This window comes from Rana temporaria, chromosome 2 (assembly GCF_905171775.1).
Source record: "Rana temporaria chromosome 2, aRanTem1.1, whole genome shotgun sequence".
NCBI classification, from domain to species: Eukaryota; Metazoa; Chordata; class Amphibia; order Anura; family Ranidae; genus Rana; species Rana temporaria.
The window spans coordinates 296,405,734-296,427,609 of NC_053490.1; the positions used below are offsets into that span (position 1 = coordinate 296,405,734).

A 21,876-nucleotide genomic window follows, 5' to 3' on the forward strand; every position below is an offset into this window, starting at 1 on the left:
GTCCATGACCTGAGCAATCCACATAAGTACAAGAAGAGGTTGACCGCTGCCGCACACCAGTCTTTGGTGAAATGCAAGCTTTATGTATTAATATCTAAATAGTACAAACATCACAGACCCACAATACAGGATAAAAGCACAATTGTTGACGTGTTTTACACAGGATGCTCCTAGTTATGACTGGAGTGCCGCAAACCTCTTCTTGTACTTATCTTTATCCATTTAAAGCAACCGTTTACACAATGAAACAACACACCATTGAAGCACTCTTTGTTAGCATGAGCATGGCAGCTATATAGAGAAAACAGTGTATCTAAACACAAGAACAAAAATGTAATATATTGCACCCTGCAATTACTTAAATGTGGTAGCTATATTTTTTTTCTTTTTTTTTTCAGTCTTTTTTGCCTATTTGCACCTGATGTTTCTGCCAGAAACACAATTTCTGTACTAAGAGAATATTTAGTAACTGTACTGCAACTAAAGAGGACCAGCATTGTCACACTAGGACAGGAAGTGTGCTTGGACTAAAGAACCTCTCCCTTTCTCTTCATCTTCAGAATATTGGGGATGTTCTGTGAGTTTTGGCAGGGATAGTGATATTGTTTGAGAAAAAAGTACAGTGCGCATAGGACACAGGGCAGCACAAGATTTCTAGCATGATCAATGGGTATTATTTTAAGCTTAACACTTTGAATTGTGTATTTAAGAAAGCAAAATGAGCAAATATGAGTTTATATAGGTTTATATATTAAGGTTAATGTACATTTTAATTCAGCCTTTGTGGATATTTCTGCCAAGTCTCATAGTCTACAAACTGGGATAACCAACTAATTCCTGTAGATAGTATTATTATTTGCCTTAATATTGTATGTCAATGCTTATATTCTTTTGTAGACATATACTAACTAATGCCACTTGATAGATCTAGACAGATCCTTGTGGCAGCTAAAAATATTGAAACATATCAAAGTAGACATGAAAGATACCGAGATAAAATATTTGGGAGTTAATATTACATCTTCCCCCGACCTAATCTATCTACAGAATTATATACCATTATTAAATGATATTAAAAAAGATTTAAAGAGAATTGCATTGAGACAAAGATCCCTATTAGGGAGAATAAACTGTTTTAAGATGTTTACTCTCCCCAAGATATTATACATAATTCAAATGTTACCAATCGCACTACCGGGTGCTTACTTCAAAATACTAAAACAGTTATTAAATAGGTTTATATGGCGGAACAAAAAAACGCGCATTAGTATGGAGGTGTTAATTAGAGATAAGGAACATGGTGGTTTGGGAGTACCTGATATTTACACATATTATATGGCTATTCACATGGCACGGGTGGTTGATTGGGTCAGAGATAAAAGAGAGAAAAGATGGGTGAGATTAGAAAGCTGTTCAAATAACTCACGGTTAGGAAAAGAAATTTGGATACCGCCACATTTTAGACAAATAAATCCGCACATGCACAAAATCACACTGGCATCCATATCTATTTGGGATAGGGCACATAAAAAACATAGATGGGGTTATAACTCCCCATTAATCCCTCTATTTGACACAAATTTCTTTGCACCAGGGAAAACGCACCTGTTTGGTAAATGGATTAAAAAATCAGATGTTCAATTAAAAGACATATTAAAAGACGGCAAAATTCTTACCTATCAGGAATTAAGTAAAAAAAAAGAATTGTTTGAGTTGAACAGGTGGCGATACCTCCAGCTGACGCATTTTGTGGATTCCCTCCCCTCCCCCCTGAGGTCGGATAGATGCTTGCTCCCTTTGGAGCGTATGTGTTTGGCACCGGGGGGAAGGGGCGCGATATCCGCAATTTATAAAACATTAATGGGATTGAAAGACCCCGGTTTCCCTCCTTATATTAATAAATGGGAAGAGGAATTGGGAACGGGAAAAAACCGAGACAGTGGTCAGGAAAATATTAAAAAAGACGCATTCAACTTCATTCAATTGTGCATTGATCGAAATGAACTTTAAGTGTTTAGCACGATGGTATATAACCCCGGCCATAGCACACCGTTACCAAGACGACACTTCCAAATATTGTTGGAGGGGCTGTCTTGAAGTGGGCACTATGTCACATATATGGTGGACCTGCCCAAAAATTAAAACATACTGGCAGGATGTACTATTAATAATTGAGGAGATTACCGGAATTAAAATACCTCCTGATCCATGGGTCTGTTTGTTCCATGGGACAGAAATGTCAACTAAACAGTATATGAGAACCTTACTTCCACACGTACTAGATGCAGCAAAGAGTCTGATCCCCAAACAATGGAAGGACCCTATGAGCCCGACAGTAAAGAGCTGGTTTCGTAGGATTAACGATATATATTACGCTGAACAGCTCAGGTACATGGGAGAGGAAGGAGAATGCGGATTTAAACGGAAATGGCAGGATTGGGCTAATTTTAAACTTGCACCAAGGTATAGTGATAGGATGATATAGTGTAGGAAGGTCAACGGGCAAAGAGCGATTTAATAGGAGACAGAACTCCGGAGAAAGGGGAGGGTGGGAGGGCGGGTTCAAGGGATGGGGGTGGCTTGAGGGTGGGAGGAGGGTTTGTTCGGCCAGGGGACACTAATGTATTTATTTATGTACTTAAGAATTTTTTTTTCCTTTATCCCCTTTTGTATATTTATCAACACATATATTCAGGGAAAAAAAAAAAAAAAAAAGAGAAAGAAATTTCCAACCATGATGTGAACAAAGGAGACTGCAAATTGAACGCTAAAGTGATTGAGTATCCTGATAGTTCTCTGAGGCGGAAAAAAAAAAAAAAAAAGTAGACATGACACACATGTCAAAATCCTTTACTAAATATTACATATGAAAATTGTGCAATTTTCCTCACCTTATAATATCAAACTTATCAGAAAGGCAAAGTCATGTTTTAGATACCGTTAACCAAATACTTTATAAATAAAGTGTAGCTTCAGTCAAAGGTGTTTTTTTTTTTACATTTTGGATAGCGTGACCTCCTGTCAGTATTTACTGCTGTTGGAGGTTCCATTGGAGAGATTGGTAGAACCTCTGTCAGTTTTTCTATTGTTGTCTGCTTCCCTGTAGCAGACAATTTCTCTCACTTCCTGTCTTGTAAAATGTTGTACCCAGATCAGAGAGTGATAGGAAATCTCTCTAATGCCTTGTATACACGGTCGGACTTTTGACCATGCAAAAATAAGTTGTGAGTCTGTCGGAAGTCCGACAGAAAGATAGAGAATAGGTTCTCTATCTAAGGTCCGTACACATGGCCGGACTTTCCGAGAAAAAAAGCCTGTCTGACATTTTTTCTCGGAAAGTCCAGCCGTGTGTACAAGGCATAAGGCTCCTTTCAGACTTACAGTAATATTAACCCCTTCCAGCCCCCCTGAAAAGTGAGATTACTTTTTTTTTTATTAACCCCCCTGACGGTAAACCCGAGCGTGACTCGGGGTTGGTTTTTCATGTTAGGATCGGTAAACCCGAGTCACGCTCGGGCTGGACGGGCTTACCTTTCGCTGGATCCACAGGCTTGGTTTACTTACCTTGTCCCTGGATCCAGCAATGCCACCCGCTGTGTGAGCGAGCGGGTCCTCCTCGCTCGATTCACAGTCCCCGTGTGCCGCCAATCTCCGTTCCCTGCGACGTTACGACGCACGGGGACGAAGAACGGCGCCAAATTCAAAAAAGTAAACAAACACTTTACATACAGTATACTGTAATCTTATAGATTACAGTACTGTATGTAAAAAATGCACACCCCCCTTGTCCCTAGTGGTCTGCCCAGTGTCCTGCATGTACTTTTATATATTAAAAAATGTCATTTCTGCCTAAAAACTGTAGATTGTCCAAAAGTGTCCCTTTATGTCAAAAATGGTTTTAGATCAGCTAGAAAACAGCGATAATAAATTATAATCACTTGCAGAAATGTGCGATAGCGATTTGCGGGGAAATTCGTCATAAAAAAATAAAATAATGACAGCGACAATTCTGCAACTGCAAATTTCAGTGATTTTGAGTTGATTACATTATTGAATAATTTTTATTATAATTATATTATTATTTGTTATAATTATTTATAATTATTTATTATATTATAATTTATAATTTTGATTTAAAAAAAAAATCATACCCGGGATGCCTACAAGACTCTTGCTTGGTCAGATTTAAGTGAGTTATTTCTAAAAATTACAGGCCTACAGTATAAAACGCCAATTTCCTTGCAAAATAATTGTACCGCTTTTGGTACGTAATTCCAGACAGAATCATACCGCCAGGGAGGTTAATGCCAAATGTAAATTTTACATTGCAGGACCGTGCCGCAGATGACAGCCAAGTATTTGGCAGTGCCCAGTTCACTTATTTGGGTAGTGCCGTCTGACAAACTCTGTATGTGAAAATTGCTGAACCATGATGCTAAGCAATAGGGGAGATTTACTAAAACTGTTGCATCCAGAATCTGGTGTAGCTGTGCAGATTTTAGCTTCAGCTTGTTTAATTAAGATTTGACAATCAAACCGAGAAGCTTCAACTGCACCAGATTCTGGGTGCACCAGTTGTAGTAAATCTCCCCCAATGTGTACTTCTCCAAGTAGCACCTTGTCTGCTTTAAGATGGGTGATCCATAGAAACAAGGATCAACTATCTGTTCTTACTACCCCTTGGTCATCTGTGTGAAAGGAGCCTGACAGAGTCCTGGATAGCAGTAAAAACTAATAGGGGTTTTACCTTTTCCCCACTGTAACCAAAATACAAAAAGTTTAAGGTATATCTACAATTTAAAGACACTAGTTTTGTATCCATGAAGTCTAAATTAGCTGTTAATATTTTCTATTATAGGTTCAGCCCTTATGAATGGTACGATGCTCATCCATGCAATCCAGGAACTGATATTGTGGAGAATAATTTTACCCTATTAAACAGCTTTTGGTTTGCAGTCGGGGCATTAATGCAACAAGGTAAGTGGGCTGCTTTATTATGAATTTTTTCACTGCTCCTTTTGTTATATTTTGACAGCTACTAGATAAAAGACACAGCTGCTTTTGTCAGAAAGAGCAAAGCGGTATAAAAAGTAATGTTGTCACCTTCTTGTCACAAAGCGCTGGAGAGAAAGTTTATCACGGCTGGCTGTCACCAAACAACATTTTCTTTTCTAAATTGGAGTGTTGTCACCAACAATTACATAACCGCTTGTCAAAAAATATTCTTTGTATGTACCATTGTAACATAGGTGCTACCTAATAAATGGCTATTCCCAGGAGGCAGATGAAATAGTTACTTCACTCATTGTTCTTTTCTATAGTTGACAATTACAGTTTAAAACTTGCAGAATACTACACTGGATTCATAAAATACAAGGTTCTCCTGTCCCCAACGATCCTTGGGCTGTGTTGTTCCATTATACGGACGAACCAGTAGGCCGATATAAAAAAAATCCATCACTTCGCATCTGCTGAACGTGGCTAAAACACTTATACCCAAGTTTTGGAAACAACCTACTGTTCCTACAATATGACAATAATTGCAAGTAGTAGATAATATTTACTGTATGAAAGATCTCACTTATGACCTAAGGAACCAATCCCCCACTTCCAATAAAATATGGGCCTGTTGGTTTGCTTTTAAGTTCTCCATGACATTTGCGGAAATGATGTCTAATCCTAAAATAAAAAGATGTAACACGTCATAGATGCTCAATGGTATAGCTATTATTATGTGAATTAGAGGGAACTACCCCTCCCCTTCCTTCTTATCCTCTTAAGTCTTCATTTTTACTCACACCTAACTATCTCTTTTCCCTTCTCTTCCTAAAGTTTTTGTCTCGTTCATCTTTTCGCATTATGTTAATGGTGTGTAAGAACACCGTTTGGCCACGTTAAAATCTCATACTATGTGTATCTTTACCTTTACTAGCTATGTTATATTGTGGAATGTGTGCACCATTGATGTAATGTTCCTATTATTCTTTCCAATAAAAACTTATTAAAATAAGGGACAAAGAAAAAAGAAAGAAACTACAGAAAGATTTTACTCAAATTGTATTACCAGTATTTATTACTTAAAGCAGAGTTCCACCCCCCCCCCCAACAAATTAAAAGGAAGCTGATACACATACTGTAGCTGCTTATATTAGGACACCTACCTGTCCTGGAGTCCAGCAATGTCAGCACTGCAGCTGATGTTTCCATCAGCTGTCAGGTGCTGCTGCCACCATTGCTTGTAAGGTAACCCGGCAGTGAAGCATTGGGCTTCACGGCTGGGTCCCTACTGCACATGCGTGAAGCCCGGTGACGGGGAAGGAGGAGGAGGGAGACAGATTTCTGACGTACCTCACCACGGTAAGGTCCGGCGGAAGTGGGGCCAGGGTACCTGTCAAAACAGTTACCCGCTCCCCCCTCCCCCTCCTCGAAAGGTGCCAAATGTGGCACCAGAGAGGGGAGAAGACATACTTTTGCGTGGAACTCCGCTTTAAAGCACATCTATACTTAAAATGTTAGGATTAAAACTCTTAGGCCTTGTACACAAGATAGGTTAACCAGAGGACAACGGTTTGAAGGACCATTGTCATAGGTTAACCGATGAAGCTGACTGATGGTCAGTCATGCCTACACCCCATCAGTTAAAAAAACGATCGTGTCAGAACGCTGTGACATAAAACACAACGACGTGCTGAAAAAAACGAAGTGCAATGCTTCCAAGCATGCGTCGACTTGATTCTGTGCATGCGTGGATTTTTAACCGATGGACGTGCCTACTAACGATCGTTTTTTTCCCATCGGTTAGGAATCCATAGGTTAATTTTAAAGCAAGTTGGCTTTTTTTTAACCTTAGGTTAAATAACTTATGGGGCCTACACACGATCGATTTGGACCGATGAAAACGGTCCATCAGACCGTTGTCCTCTGGTTAACATATCGTGTGTACGAGGCCTAAAGGTCTTGTAAGATTAATAGAAGAGCTGAAATACTTACCTTTCCTGGTGCTCCAAGCTTCCACCAGCGCTTTCTCACATGATCAAAATCGAGATATTTGGTCATGTGATCTGTTAGCAAAAATAACAAGACTTAAGGCCTAGGTTTTTTGTAATATAGCCAACAGACAAGGAATGCAGGGCACAAAGAGAAATAAATGGTCCTGTGTAAGCTGTAATTTGTGACTTACAGTTTACACAGGCCTTATCATTTTCTCCCTTCCCATTTGACAACACTAGATATATGAGTGGATAGTTATTAACCACTTGATTACTCGTACATGTATACCCCTAATGGACCATAGAAATATTTACATTTCCCCTATAGGTCTTTGCATGACTTTGCTATTTTTAATGGAAGAAATTTTTTTCTATAATCAATTTTTTTCACTAATTTGTTGGCTATATGATGAGGATTAGTAAATAAATGAACACAACAAATACACAAAAATTATAAAAACATTGAAAAAAATCAGCAGAAAAAATTGCTGCTAATGGGAGAAGGGGATAAATAATCTAATTATAGCTAATTAAGGTTAACTAAGGATGATTAAGGGGCCACATGACCTCCTGCCCTCTAGCTCCCTTTTTACCTCATCCCATGCTTGCCTTCAGGACTTCTCCAGAGCCTCTCCCATCCTCTGGAACTCCCTGCCCCAGTATGTATGATCAACCCCTAACCTCTCCACCTTTAGGAGATCACTGAAAACTAATTTATTCAGGAAAGCCTATACCACCCCCCCTAACAACTGTCCCAGAGCCACCCAATCAAATCAGTCTCCGCAGCTATTAGCTTTTGTACCACCACCCCCTCCCTTTAGAGTGTAAGCTCTACAAGCAGGGCCCTTCTGTACCTTCTGTATTTAACTGTACTGTAATTGTGCTGTCCCTCCTCTACATTGTAAAGCATTGCGTAAACTGCCAGCGCTATATAAATCACATCTAATAATATGTCAACACTGAATTCCAAGCTAATAGTTAAATATACAGTTGAAATATGTGTCTATGAACAGTTTTGCCTGTCAAAATATCTGTGATTTTGCTCAGCAAGCCCAGTGACCCAAGCATCATTGCCAGATAGCCTAGCTAAATCTCTGGCCTTCCTATGATTAAATTATGTAGGGGCAGGAACACATTGATGAGATTATGCCTCCCCCCCCCCCCCCCCCCCCCAAAACAAAAAAAAAACAGCCAATACTGCATTCCCATATCCCAGTCTGAGTACTACATTAGATGGCATTACAGGAGGCTGATAGCCAGACAAAATCAGGTACAGTATATTGGTTTTATGTGAAAATAAAATTATAATTTTTAATCAACAAGTAACTGGATTAAATGGTGTTTCCTTATCTGGCTTAAGGGTTAACTTGAAAATATAAAGAAATTACCTCTCCTATTTCAGGATCTGAGCTGATGCCCAAAGCTTTGTCAACAAGAATTATTGGTGGTATTTGGTGGTTTTTCACCCTTATAATCATATCATCCTACACCGCCAACCTTGCTGCCTTTCTCACAGTGGAAAGAATGGAGACTGCCATTGATTCTGCAGATGATTTGGCAAGACAAACCAAGATAGAATATGGCACAGTTGTTGATGGAGCCACTATGAATTTTTTCAAGGTAAGCACTTGATTAAATATTTTATTTCCTATAGTGGAAATATTGCATTTTGCGGAGAAAGGAATAGGGTCATTCAGTTTTTTGCATGTTTTCTCCATTCCAGTGAACGTAACCTTGACAATGTAACAAATAAGGATAATTCAGAGACCTAAGGTTTTGGTTTAAACAAGTGTATACGTAGTCAAATGTACAGAGCAAACAAATATGGCAAGTTTTCTATGTGGTAAAAAAAACAAAAACAAATGATCAGTAAATCAATCATGCACTGCTCTGCAAATATGCCCCAGGTTTTTATCTTATGTTTACAATCACTAGGAGAAACTTTGCTGGTGCTGATGAAAGACATGCTTCTGTAAAGATCTGATTTCACTGAAGGGCATAGCAGACAGCCTTTGGGAGCTTTCCTCTTGTCTAAAATTTACTGATATTCAAAATTACTCATATCATTTTGAATACTCAAACTGTCCAATATTTTATTCATGTTTTGTGAATTATTGTGAATTATTGTGACTTATAGTGAAGTCATAATATGTAGGTCATAATAGTATATAGGTTATAATTCCACATAAGGTTTCAATACTGGATGCTTGGATTTATAATCTGTGTGAGGTCTTGATCAGGCAAATTACAAATTATCTAAAAATAAGAAACACTGGATATACCATATTTGATCAATGTGTGAATGAATTCATGTATGTTTAGCTTTAAAACAAAGTAACAATAACATCTCCATGTTCTAGTATGTTAAGAAGAACCTGAAGTGTGCAAGAAAATAGGGAGAAAAAACAATACCCTCCTTTTGTGACCCCCCCAAATTATAAAGGATTAAGTAAACCCTTTATATGGAAATACTGTAAGACAGCTACCTAGTAATATTAACCTCCCTGGCGGTATGATTCTGTCTGGAATTACGTACCAAAAGCGGTACAATTATTTGCAAGGAAATTTGGTGATTTGTACTGTAGGCCTGCAATTCTTAGGAATAACTCACTTAAATCTGACCAAACCAGAATCTAATAGGCATCCCGGGTATGAAATTTTTTTAAAAACAAAATTATAAATTATAATATAATAAATAATTATAACAAATAATAATATAATTCTAATAAAAATTATTCAATAATGTAATCAAATCAAAAACACTGAACTTTTCTCAGTTGCAGAATTGTTGCTGTCATTATTTTTTTTTTTTATGACGAATTTCCTCACAAATCGCTATCGCACAATTCTGCAAGTGATTATAATTTATTATCGCTGTTTTTTAGCTGATCTAAAACCATTGTTGACATAAAAAGACACTTTTGGTTGCTATGGACAATCTACAGTTTGCAGGGAGAAAGAAAGGTTTTTATTATATAAAAGAACATGTAGAGCACTGGGCAGAACACTAGGGACAAGGGGGGGGTGTTTTTTTTACATACAGTACTGTAATCTATAAGATTACAGTATACTGTATGTACTGTGTTTGTTTACCTTTTTGAATTTGGCGCCGATCTCCGCTCCCGTGCGTCGTAATGTCGCAGGGAACTGAGATCGGCGGCACAGGAGGACGCTGTGTGAATCGAGCGAGGTCTCGCTCGCTCACACAGCGCGGTGACATTGCTGGATCCAGGACAAGGTAAGCCAGCGCACGCTGCAGGCTCTGCATATCTACCCCGAGCGTGACTCGGGGATACTGATCGCAGCAGAAAAAACCCACCCCGAGTCACGCTTGGGGATACTGCCAGGGGGGTTAAGCTTTATTAATGTGTAACATTTTCATTAATATGTTTTTTTTTTTAAATCATTTGTATTAAGGTTTTTAGTGTTATACAAGAATAGCCCACGCAGGGGCCGAAAAGTTGCCCACGCAGGGGCCTGTCACCCGTTGCGTGATCAGACCACAATAGGGCACAACAGATAACACAAACAACTTACTAAGACTACAACCCCAATTTGGGGAGAGGTTCAATACAGGATGAACAGTGCTCAACAAAAAAGTCAACAGGATGATGTAAGCTGGGCAAAAAAGAGTCTAAACAGATCAAAATTACATTGTGAATCTAAGAAGTGCTAACAGCATCAGTTTCCGTGGCAGCATCGTCTAGCCAACAGGACCATACCTTCTCAAATTTTTGTGGGCAGCCCCTGCCCGAGTAAGTAGCTTTATAAAGGGGAAAACTGGCATTCACTAGGCCCTTCCAGTATTCGACAGAGGGGGGAGACGATTTTTTCCAGTGCATTGTGATAGCCTTGCGAGCATAATACTGTAGCAGGGAGATGAGAATTTTCCTGGCTCTAATTGCTAAAATTTGTTCTACCAGCCCCAGCAGACAGTATTAGAACACGAGTCTTAGAAACCCTATCAATAATCTGGAGTATTGCCTTCCAATACTGTGCGATTTCTGGGCAAAGCCAGAAAATATGGAAAAATTCACCCGGTTGTTGGGAGCAACGCCAGCACGCTGGAGAATGTGCCGGCGACATCTGGTGCAGCCTGTGAGGCGTATAATGAGCTCTGTGTACAATTTTGTACTGGACTAATTTGTCCCGTGCTGAGACCAGAGGGGAGAAGGGGAAGTCCCACATCTCCCTCCAGTCATCCTCGTCCAGCTCCGGTATGTCCCCCATTAATTTCCTGCTGAGGGAGGACAACTCGGGGGCGGCAGCAACCAACAGGGTCCCATAGAGTTGAGACGTGGGTTTCTCAAGTCTTTTACCCGGAGGGTGGATTCAAGCTCAGAATACGCTAATTCAACTGGCCGACCCAAAAACTGACACCGATAGGCATGCACTATTTGGAGATACCTAAAGTGGGCCTGTGTTGGCACGCTAAACTTGGCACGTAAAACATGGAAGGGGGAAATCTCTCCGTTAGTGATCACATGTTCCAGGGTCAGTATTTTATATTTGGCCCAGGCCTGTGGATCCAGGATGGTATTGAACTGCGGCAGGTTGGGGTTCAGTCACAGGGGGGTGTGAGGAGACCAAGAGTTAGGCTGGGGTGCCCTTAATGCCTCACCCACCTTCCACGCCCGCATAGTGGTTTGCATAGAAGGGGTGAGATGGTGAGGCGTCTTAGGCCCCCTAAATAGCAACCCCTGCAGAGCTTCCAAAGACCCCGCTATTGCAGCCTCCAAGACCACCGCAGAGTTGGTCAGGTCCGGCTGCAACCACCAGTGGGCGGTCACAAGCTGAGCGGCCAAGAAGTACTTGTGGCAATCAGGAAGAGCCAGGCCCCCACTATCCACCGGCCTGGTCAAAGTGATGTACTTGAATCTAGGCTGACCCTGCATTATGTACCCAAAAGTCCTGCAATTGCGGAAAAACCTTATCATGGACTGCCTCATTATTTATCCAGTGGGGTTATAACCGCCAAAGGGCATTGTTCCGCGACCTGGTGGTTCTAATGGCCAATTTAAGTGGGTGGCTTGCCTCTAGAATGTCAGCCAATAAGGAAGAGTTGGCAAAGGCCAGATCAATGTGGGAGGAGGTTTTAAACGTGGCTGAGAAGCATGAGTACATTCTGTTGTGTGGGTGAAGTCACTGCCATGCCTCCTGGAACTCTGTTGCTGGAGCCCACGCTCCGAGATCAAAATTGAATTTAGATTGGGGGGAAGGCCTATCCAGGTCACGGGACAGTGTAGCATTAAAGTCTCCCATGAACAGGACCTGCGCTGGGCAATGCGGAGCCAGCCTCTCATATATGTACAAAATTGTATCAAATTTGTATCTGGCTCGGAGCAGGGAAATAGACATTCACAATAACATATTTCTTACTATAGATACTCAACACTACCATAACAAATTTCCCCTGGGGATCCAGATGGACATCATGAATTACATATGATACACGTTTGCTGATCAATATGGACACTCCTCGAGAATACGAGGAATAGGTCGCATAAAGCGCCCTCTGCACCCAGGGCTTTTTCAGAGCCAGAACTTTGCTACCAATAAGGTGCGTCTCATGCAGCAGCACTATGTGAGGGTTATGCAGTTTTAAATACTGAAATAGCAGTGATCTTTTATATTTGGAGTTAAGCCCCCTGACGTTCCACGACAGAATGGTCAGCAGCTCAGTATCTGAGGAAGCTATCACGGAATGCCAGGGGGAAACAGGAGCAGGATAAGCCCAACAAAGCAAGACCTGTAAGTAAACGCAAAAGAGGCACAGATATTTGTTAGAGACAGAGTAAAAAAAAAATTTAAACAGCACACATTGCATTGAGTTCTTCGAAACAGAGAAACCCCTCTCTCCAAAACACATAACACCCTACCCAGACATCATAAAAACCTAGCACAGAGGCCAAAAAAAGAGGCCAAAGAGCCATAAAAACTGATGCAGGGTTTCGTCCCAAAACTGAAAAGTATTGAATCCTTAGGTCACTGGGACCCCTAGAAGCTGGCCCGCCGGGCCGGAGGTGGGGAGGGACACAAGGGACAATAGGGGGCACTTCCGATCTGAGGTGGGGCAATTCGATGGTCACTGTTGAAGCTCCTCATGCAGGAGTGAGTGGCAATCTAGCCGGCAAAAAAATTATAATAATTATATGAAAAATAGAAAGTATAACGGACCACCAATGAGGGCAAAAGTGGGGATCAGCAGGGAGAAAAGGACTGGGGACAGAGAGTGGATATTGCTGGTAGTCATTAGGAGATAGTCTTGTTAAAGGGTAAAATGGCACTTAGCTGCTCCCTGCCGGACAGAGACGACCATGGGTCCACAGCCGTATGAAGCTATTGGGTGTTCAGCCACGCCGCCGCAGCCTCTGGGTGTCAAAGAAACGAGTGTTGTCACCATCAGTGATCCGCAGCCTGCTGGGATAAAAAAGGCCAAAGCGTATTCTCTTTTCCCAGAGGCGGCGTCTCACATCAGTAAAGGACTTGCGTCATTGCTGTACTTCCTGAGAGAAATCTGGGGAAAAAGAGCAATCTAGAATTCTCGTATGTAATTTCAGGCATGGCACATGCCGCTGCCAGGATGCGATCCCAATCGCGGTAATTTAACAACCACGGCAGGAAGGGGCGCGGGGGGCCCCAGGCCTTGGAGGGAGCGGCGGGACCCTGTGGGCTCTCTCCACTACAAAAGTGGGTGGCACGTCACCCAGGTTGAACAGAGTGGTCAGTAACCGTTCAGCAAACTCAGCGGGTTTAGTGCCCTCAGCTCTCTCGGGCAGTCCAAGAATGCGGATATTGTTTTGCCTTAGGTGGTCCTCAGTGTCTGTGGCATGCTCCTGGAGCGCTTTCACTTGGATCTGGAGGGCCCTCACCTCCCTGGAGTCCGACCGAACCGTATCCTCCATCGTGGAGACCCTGTCCTCCACCTCCGCAATGCGGGTGCGAAATGTATCCAGACCGACGTCCACTGTCAAGAAGTCGATCTCAGCAGTCAGGGCCTCCCTACAGGATGTGATGGCCGCCAGGATCTCGGCCCCTGTGGGGGCCTTGGCCCCCCGACTCCACAGCTGCCTGCTGGCCGGCCGCCATCCCAGCCGTGGACTGCCGTGCAGACAAGGCGGGGGGGCACTCGTCTTCGGGCCTGATTTGGAGTAACGGGTCCTGGGATGGCCCATCCGAGGTGCACCCGGAGTGGTGGAGGGTCTTGGGGAGACTGCGGGCAGAGAACCAGGGACCGGGGAGCAGGAAGGAGGCTGTGGCAGTACTGATGGGCTGGCACAGGAGCCAAGTGGGATGTGGCAGTCTGTTCCCCCCCTGGGACGCCAGCTCAACGAGGGAGGAAAGGATGTCTGGCTCACCACTCCTGGAGGATGCAGCTGAGTCTGAAGGCCTCAAGATGGTGGTGGGCAGCGGCCGCAGGGGGATCGTCCAACAGGATACCCTCTCACAGCCCCCCGATGGTGTCCACCCGCTCTGCCTGTTCTAGGGAAGCCGCCACTGCCGGAGAAGGATGGGGCTGCCGTTCGTTCTGCGGATCGCGGCACCCGATCGCAGAGGCTACGAAGGTCTCACAAGCCGCAAGATGGCCGCGGTTCCCAGGAGTATGGAGCCGGCCGCGGGCCAGATAACAAGCCAGGAGGATGGCCGGGATCCCCAATTTCCCCTGGGGCCGATGGAGGATGTGCCCAGGAACCAGGATGGACGGCCTGGAGACTCACTAGGGCGACAGTAGCTCAGGATAGCAGTGGATGAGAACAGGATCAGCGGAGCTCCACAGCAAGACGTCCTACTTAGTCTTGGTCATGCCCCCTCATTAATATGTTTATCAAAGATAAAAAAAACGAATTGGGGTTCATTAACCACTTCCATACCAGGCACTTACGCACCTTCCTGCCCAATGAATTTTCAGCTTTCAGCGCTGTCGCATTTTGAATCACAATTGCGCAGTCATGCTACACTGTACCCAAACAATTTTTTTATGATTTTGTTCCCACAAATAGAGCTTTCTTTTGGTGGTATTTGATAACCTCTACCTTTTTTTTTTCCGCAACAACTAAAAAAAGATGGATTTTTTTTTCTGTATTTTTTTTGTAAATAAGTAAGTTTTCTTCTTCAATTATGGGCACTGATATGGTGACACTGATGGGCACCGATGAGGTGACACTGATGGGCACTGATGAGGTGGCACTGATGAGCACCGATGAGGCGGCACTGATGGGCACTCATAGGCGGCACTGATGGGCACTGATATGTGGCGCTGGTATGCGGATGCGGCACTGATGGCTACTCGTAGGCGGCACTGGTGGGCACTGATAGGCGGCGCTGGTATTTGGCACTGATAGGCACTCATAGGAAGCACTAATGGGCTCTCATAGGCGGCACTGATGGGCACTCATAGGCGGCACTGGGCACTCATAGGCTTCACTGATGGGCACTCATAGGCGGCACTGATGGGCACTCATGGGCGGCACTTATGGGTGGCACTGATGGGTACTTAAGGGTGGCACAGATGGGCACTGATAGGTGGGCACTGGGCATGGATGGACACTGAGAGGTGGCACTGATGGACACTGAAGGGTGGCACTGATGGACACTGAGGGTGGCACTGATGGCATTGCTGGGCATCACTTCAGTCAGTGCCCATGTTGCCAGTCAGTGCCCATTTGTGGGCACTGATTGGCATCTATTGTGCTAATTTTTTTTATTGTTTTTTCATTGTTGCCTATTATTGCTTTCTTGTTGTTTTTTTGGGTCCTGGCGGCTTCCCTGGTGGTCCAGGGTGGGCATCCAAGGGGGGGCTGCACTGATAAACAATCAGCGCGAACCCCCTCTGTCAGGAGAGCCGCCGATCGGCTCTCTTCTGCTCGCGTCAGTCAGATGCGAGTGAGGAAGAGCCGATCAACGGCTCTTCCTGTTTACATCATGATCAGCCGTGATTGGACACGGCTGATCTGCCGGAGGCTCTTTACCGAGAACGGAGATGCAGGGTGTCAGACTGACACCCCGCATCACCGATTGCCGCGCTGCACGCCCAGTCAGGATAACACAACCACTTCCCGGACGTCAATATACTATTGACCGGGTGGGAAGTGGTTAACTAAAATTGGAGAGAGCAAAACTTTTTCTTAGTTTTGGATAGAGTGGAGAGGAATTAGAACACTTGTCAGTTTTTATTGCTGTCGGTGCCCCGTTAAGGAGATTCACCCTCTCTATGTGTCCTGATGCCATTATCATTGAAAGTAAAAGACAATCCCAAATTTTGGGTTGTCCCCAGAAAAGTAATAGAGGAAAAATATTTCAATGGGGACACAAGTTATGGTGACCCGGGGGTCCCCAAGGAATTACCCTAATTTTCATTGATGTTCTCTCACTTCCTGTTTGGCTATGAGAAAGGAAGTAAAGAGAAATCTCCACAATGAGACACATATGGTAAGAAAAAAATGACAGGGGTTATAACCCTCCCATACTCTATCTAAAATAAAAATAAAAAATTATTGTTTTATTTTATTTATTATTACTTTAAGCTTTGACAAAATAAATGGAAGCTGATTGGTTTCTATGAAGAGCTGCACCAGATTTTGCACTCTCCAGTTTTAGTAAATTAACTCAATTGTGTACCTATAATTGCAGGCTCTCTTTAAATGAGCAAGAATAATTTGAAGCAGCCTTTTTCAACCAGGGTGCCATCAGGTGTCTTCACGGGTGCCTTGGCAAAATGCCTAAAAACTGCCCAAAAATTGTAGGATGAGGCACTAATAATGTCCAGTGAATCAAATTAATACAAAATAAATAGCAAATTAAAAGTCCATACTGATGAATCCCAACACCAAGAAGTGATGCTCAAATATGTTTTCTAGTTCTCCACCACGAGTGCTCAAAAGATGGATGGCCACTCACCAGAAAAATGTTACCTCTTTGTACAGGAAGATCAAGCAGCGCTTCTGGAATAACAACAGATTCTACTAACAGCACAGTTCCGCTCCACTGGCCCCTCGAGATGAAACTAGGATAGGAAAAATGACTCTGCAAGAGACATAGATAAAGGTCTAATAGTGTAGTAATGTTAATGGATAAAAATGTATGACAACAACAAATGGTGATTACACTCACATGTTACAGTGCCGAACCAGGCATCAGGTGTAATCAGCATATGCAAGTCGGCTAGTCCTAGAGGGATAGCGTGGAGTCTGCGTCTCTCCTAAGGGAAAAGCCTAGATTGGATGTGGGATGAGGAACTGGAATGGCTATTTTTGCAGCATTTGGTGATTTGTTCACTGATCTCTAAAAGGGCAGCTTATATTATGATTGTTCACTGATCTCACAGGATGCCATTCACTGTTTTATATATTTGTTATGCCCACAAATGGTATACAACCAGCAGGCTAATTAAGCCTGCCTTTTAGTTACATTAAGCCACAGATTTCCATTGTGCACCATTACAACCTTCTAGTCACCAGTGTCCTAACAACCAATGACATCATCGGTTGATAAGTCGGATGTTTGGCACCTGCACAGCACCTTTGTTTGCCCCTTCCCTGCCCCTCTCCATCAGCACTGGGGGTTACATTACAGGTACCTGAGTGACGCAGAGAAACTGATGGAGAAGAGAAACATTGGAATACAAGTCAGTACCAGTGTGCAAAGGTGTTTGCTTTGGAAGAATAAATCACTGCTAATGTTGGGTATCCTTTGCATATGGGTGTTTCTGCATTGGGGTGCCTCGAGATTGTGCAGAATTGTAAAGGATGCCTTGACTGAAAAAAGGTTGAGAAACACTGATTTGGAGGTATACGGTTTAAAAGCCTACATCAGAGTCCTAATGTAAGTGGAGCCAAGTTCGTGCTTGTAAACCACAGGGCTGAGTTTTAAAAATGTCCATTTTTTTTTTTTTACGTAGTGCTGTAACCACAGCACTGCTCGACTGCTGCTTTACATATGTGGTCCCTGCTGAATTTTTACATACATTTGCTCATTATGTATGTAGACGGTGCTTCCTAATCATTGGCTGTAGTGCACTTTTTTTGTGCTTTATTGTTGTTCAGTTGCTGAGTTGCTGAAAACAATGAATTTCTGTGCTACTATAATACAGTTGAAAAACTGTCCAGGATACTTTTTTTATTTGAACTAGCAGTTCAAATTTCAGGACAAGCTTTGGTAGCCTGTCCCCTTTATCTCTTTCATACACACAAAGACAGACTGACCGACAGTACTCAACTGTGTTGTTTCAAGTGCAAAAGCTGCAGTGGGCTCTGAGCTTTAAAGGCATTGTAAAGGTTTGTTTTTTTATTTTCCTTTAAGCTGGTGAATTGTTGGTTCACTTACCTTTTCCTTCGATTTCCCTTCTAAACATTTTTTTTCTTTGTCTAAATTTCTCACTTCCTGCTTCTCCTCAGTAAGCTTGCCCCCATCATCTGAGCTGTTCTGACTGGGGGTTAGTTGGCCAGAACAGCTTACTGAGGAGGAACAGGAAGTGAGAAATTCAGACAAAGAAAACAAAGAAGGGAAATCAAAGGAAAAGCTAAGTGAACCAACAATGCACAAGCTTAAAGGAACCTATTTAGAAAATAAAAAACAAACCTTTAATTCCTTTAACCACTTCAGCCGTGGAAGGTTTTACCCCCTTCCTAACGAGAGCATGTTCGGCACTGCGTCGCTTTAGCTGACAATTGCGCTGTCCTGTGACGTTGAACCCAAACAAAATTGATGTCCTTTTTTCCCCACAAATAGAGCTTTCTTTTGGTGGTATGTTATCACCTCTGCGGTTTTTATTTTTGTGCTATCAACAAAAAAAGATCAACAGTTTTGAAAAAAAAAAGCAATATTTTTTTCTTTTTGCTATAATAAATATCACCAAAAAATATGTAAAACAACGAATTCCTTCCACAGTTTAAGCTGATACGTATTCTTTTTATATTTTTGGTACAAAAAATCGCAATAAGTGTATATTTATTGGTCTGCCCAAAAGTTATAGAGTCTTATTTTTTATTTATTTTACTAGAAATGGCGGTGATCTGCAGTTTTTACCGTGACTGTGAAATTGTACCAGACAGATCGGACACTTTTACACTATTTTGAGACCACTGACATTTATACAGAGGTCAGAGCTAAAAATAGCCGCTGGTAACTGTATAAACTAGCAGGGAAGGATTAAAGGGTTAAGTGTGTTCCCCGGATGTGTTCTAACTGTAGGGGGGATGGGCTCACTACAACATGACATAGATCACTGCTCCCAATGACAGGGAGCAGTAGATCCCTGTCACATTGCTAGGCAGAACAGGGAAATGCCTTGTTTATGTCCATGTTCTGCCTCTCCTCACCGCAATCGCGGGGCACCAGCTAACATCGAGTTTGCGGGACCAGCGTGTGTCCGCTATGCAGGAATTTCAAAGGGACGTACGGGTACGCCCTTTTGCCTCCATGTGCCATTCTGCCGTCGTAAATCGGCATGTAGGGGTCAGCATGTGGTTAATATAAAATGAGCTTGGGTGGCTGTGTAGCTCCCCTATCACTTTTATGTGACTGGTGTGTGGTGCCCTCTACTACTACCCCCCCCCCCCAACCTTTCTCCGTGGGTCCCATGCTCTACCAGTTTCAGGAGCCCCAGGACCAAAACAGGATGCCAAGCAGGAGGAGATTGGAGGACGTCAATTTCTTAATCTCCTCTGCACTATTGTGAACAGGGAGTGCTCAGCTCTAAGCATTGCTCATTCAGCTGGAGCAGAATGCAAGGAGACATGAGGGGTCCAAAAGACCTGTGATGTCTCCATAAAGAGAACCGGTCACCTGCCCAATGCTGTTGCACAGGGGCCAGTCCCTTTCTGACAGCAATAAATTTGAATACAAAAACTTACAAACTAAAATTATAATAAAATAAAATAAAATAAAAATAAGTAATAATAAAAAAAATTAAAAGCAACTCTGTTACCCTGCTCACACCCACAAATGCAAACACTTGTATGTTAACAGTGATCACACTACACGTTTGGGTACAGTAATTTTTTGCCATTTCACAAGTGCATGCATGGTTGAGGCTTAATACCTTTGTTATATATTTGCTGTACACTACCTCATATTTTATTTTGTAAGAAAAAAAATGTGGAAAAGGGGAATAACATGGTTGTAAAGCTTTTTTTTTTTTTTTTTCGTTTTTAAATAACAAAGAGATTTATACCTATTCTATTGCACAGTGCAACCCTAAACTGCCTCTTCTCAGGTCCCCTGTCAGTGTTCCTCAACTCCAGTGAGGGGAGCCACTTTCTATGGGAGCACTTGTGCAGGCTTGCTCCAGAGATGCAGATGGAGGGACTCGGCTCCGCTCCCACTCCCTTATCACTGGCTTCGATTGACAGCAAAGCCAGAGAGACCAGGACGTGAGGGGAGAGAAGAGCTGCAGACAGGTGCAGCACTAGATCAAATGAGGGCTCAGGTAAGTAAAGGCATACCCACTGTTAAGTACACAATGAGGTTTATTTACTAAAGCTGGAAAGCGCTAAATCAGGCTCACTTCTGCACAGAAACCAATGAGCTTCCATGTTTTATTACTAGGCTTAATTGAACAAGCTGGGGTTAGAAGCTTATTGGTTTCTATGCAGAAGTGAGCCTGATTTTGCAATTTCCAGCGTTAGTAAATAAACCCCATTGTGTACTTAAAAGCGGGGTATGCCTGTAACAGGTGGAGAAAATGATGCCCGCACATTTTTTACCCTAATGCAAGGTAAAAAATATTTAGGCTTTAAAACCACTTTAATTGTGTTTGTATACACTAAAATTCCTTATAGAGTATTTTTTCATAAAAATTTCGATTTGATAAATCGTTGTGCAAATATTGTGCAGCATAACATTTTTTAACTATCATCTTTTTATTCTACAGTACCTCTGCTTTAAGAAAATAAATAATATTTTGGGGGTTTAAGTAATTTTGTAGCCAAAGGTGCAGATTTTAAAATGTGTGTGAAAAATGTCAAAATTGCACCTGATATACAGACATACAGGACAGAGAGAATCTAAAATTATGCATATAAAATGCTATCAGGACAGTGAGCACTAGTAAGGTTGTAAACCCCCGAAAAAACTAAAACAAAAAAACAACAACTTGCAAGACAAAGGCATAATAAGCTAGTATGTATTGCATACTACCGTGTTTCCCCGAAAATAAGACATACTCCGAAAATAAGCCGTAGCGGGATTTCGACGCAAGATCGAAATATAGGACATCCCCCCGAAAATAAGACGTAGAGATGGCGTGTCGAACCCCCGAAAATAAGACGTAGCGATGGTGTGTTGTATGCGTAGCGGCGCGGGCGGGAAAACAAGACGTGATAGGTGTACTGTACTGGTGCGGAGCTCAGGAGCTGTAAAGAAGTCGTGCAGCCCTTCTTATCTGCTCCACGGTATCTCTAAGTGACCGGAGAGGTGTCGGCAGCCCCATAAATACGGTAAGGTCGGCTCCATACTGTTGTACCATACTTGCCGGTAAAAAAAATAAGACATCCCCCGAAAATAAGCCATAGTGTGATTTCTGGAGGAAAAATAAATATAAGACGGTGTCTTATTTTCGGGGAAAAACGGTAGTTTATTATGAATTACTTACCTTAGAATGATGCTCTACAGTGCTGCCCGGACTCAGCTCCCACAGCCGACATCTTTAACTGGAGGTACTTCCAGGTTCGTTGGCTCTGGCATTGTAATTGGTTGGAGCCGCGATGACATCACGGGTATGGGTCCTGAAGAAACGGCACCAGCGGGCTGTTTCATTAGTGCACATGCGCCAATGATGTGAAGTTTAGAAGATATTTACAGTACCTACAGGTAAGCCTTATTATAGGCTTACCTGTAGGTACAAATGGTGCAACAGAGTTTACAACCACTTTAACCTCCCTGGCGGTAT

The 21,876-nt window shown here is 42.6% G+C and overlaps 1 protein-coding gene across 1 annotated transcript in view; it reads left to right on the forward strand.

Annotated features, from left to right (window-relative positions):
• Positions 1-21,876, forward strand: part of GRIK3 (glutamate ionotropic receptor kainate type subunit 3) — a 710,309-nt gene that overhangs the window by 653,106 nt on the left and 35,327 nt on the right. Inside the window, exons 12-13 of the mRNA XM_040337236.1 lie at positions 4,859-4,977; positions 8,392-8,609. Coding sequence (XP_040193170.1) covers positions 4,859-4,977; positions 8,392-8,609 — 337 coding nt within the window. The remainder of the gene's footprint in view (positions 1-4,858; positions 4,978-8,391; positions 8,610-21,876) is intronic.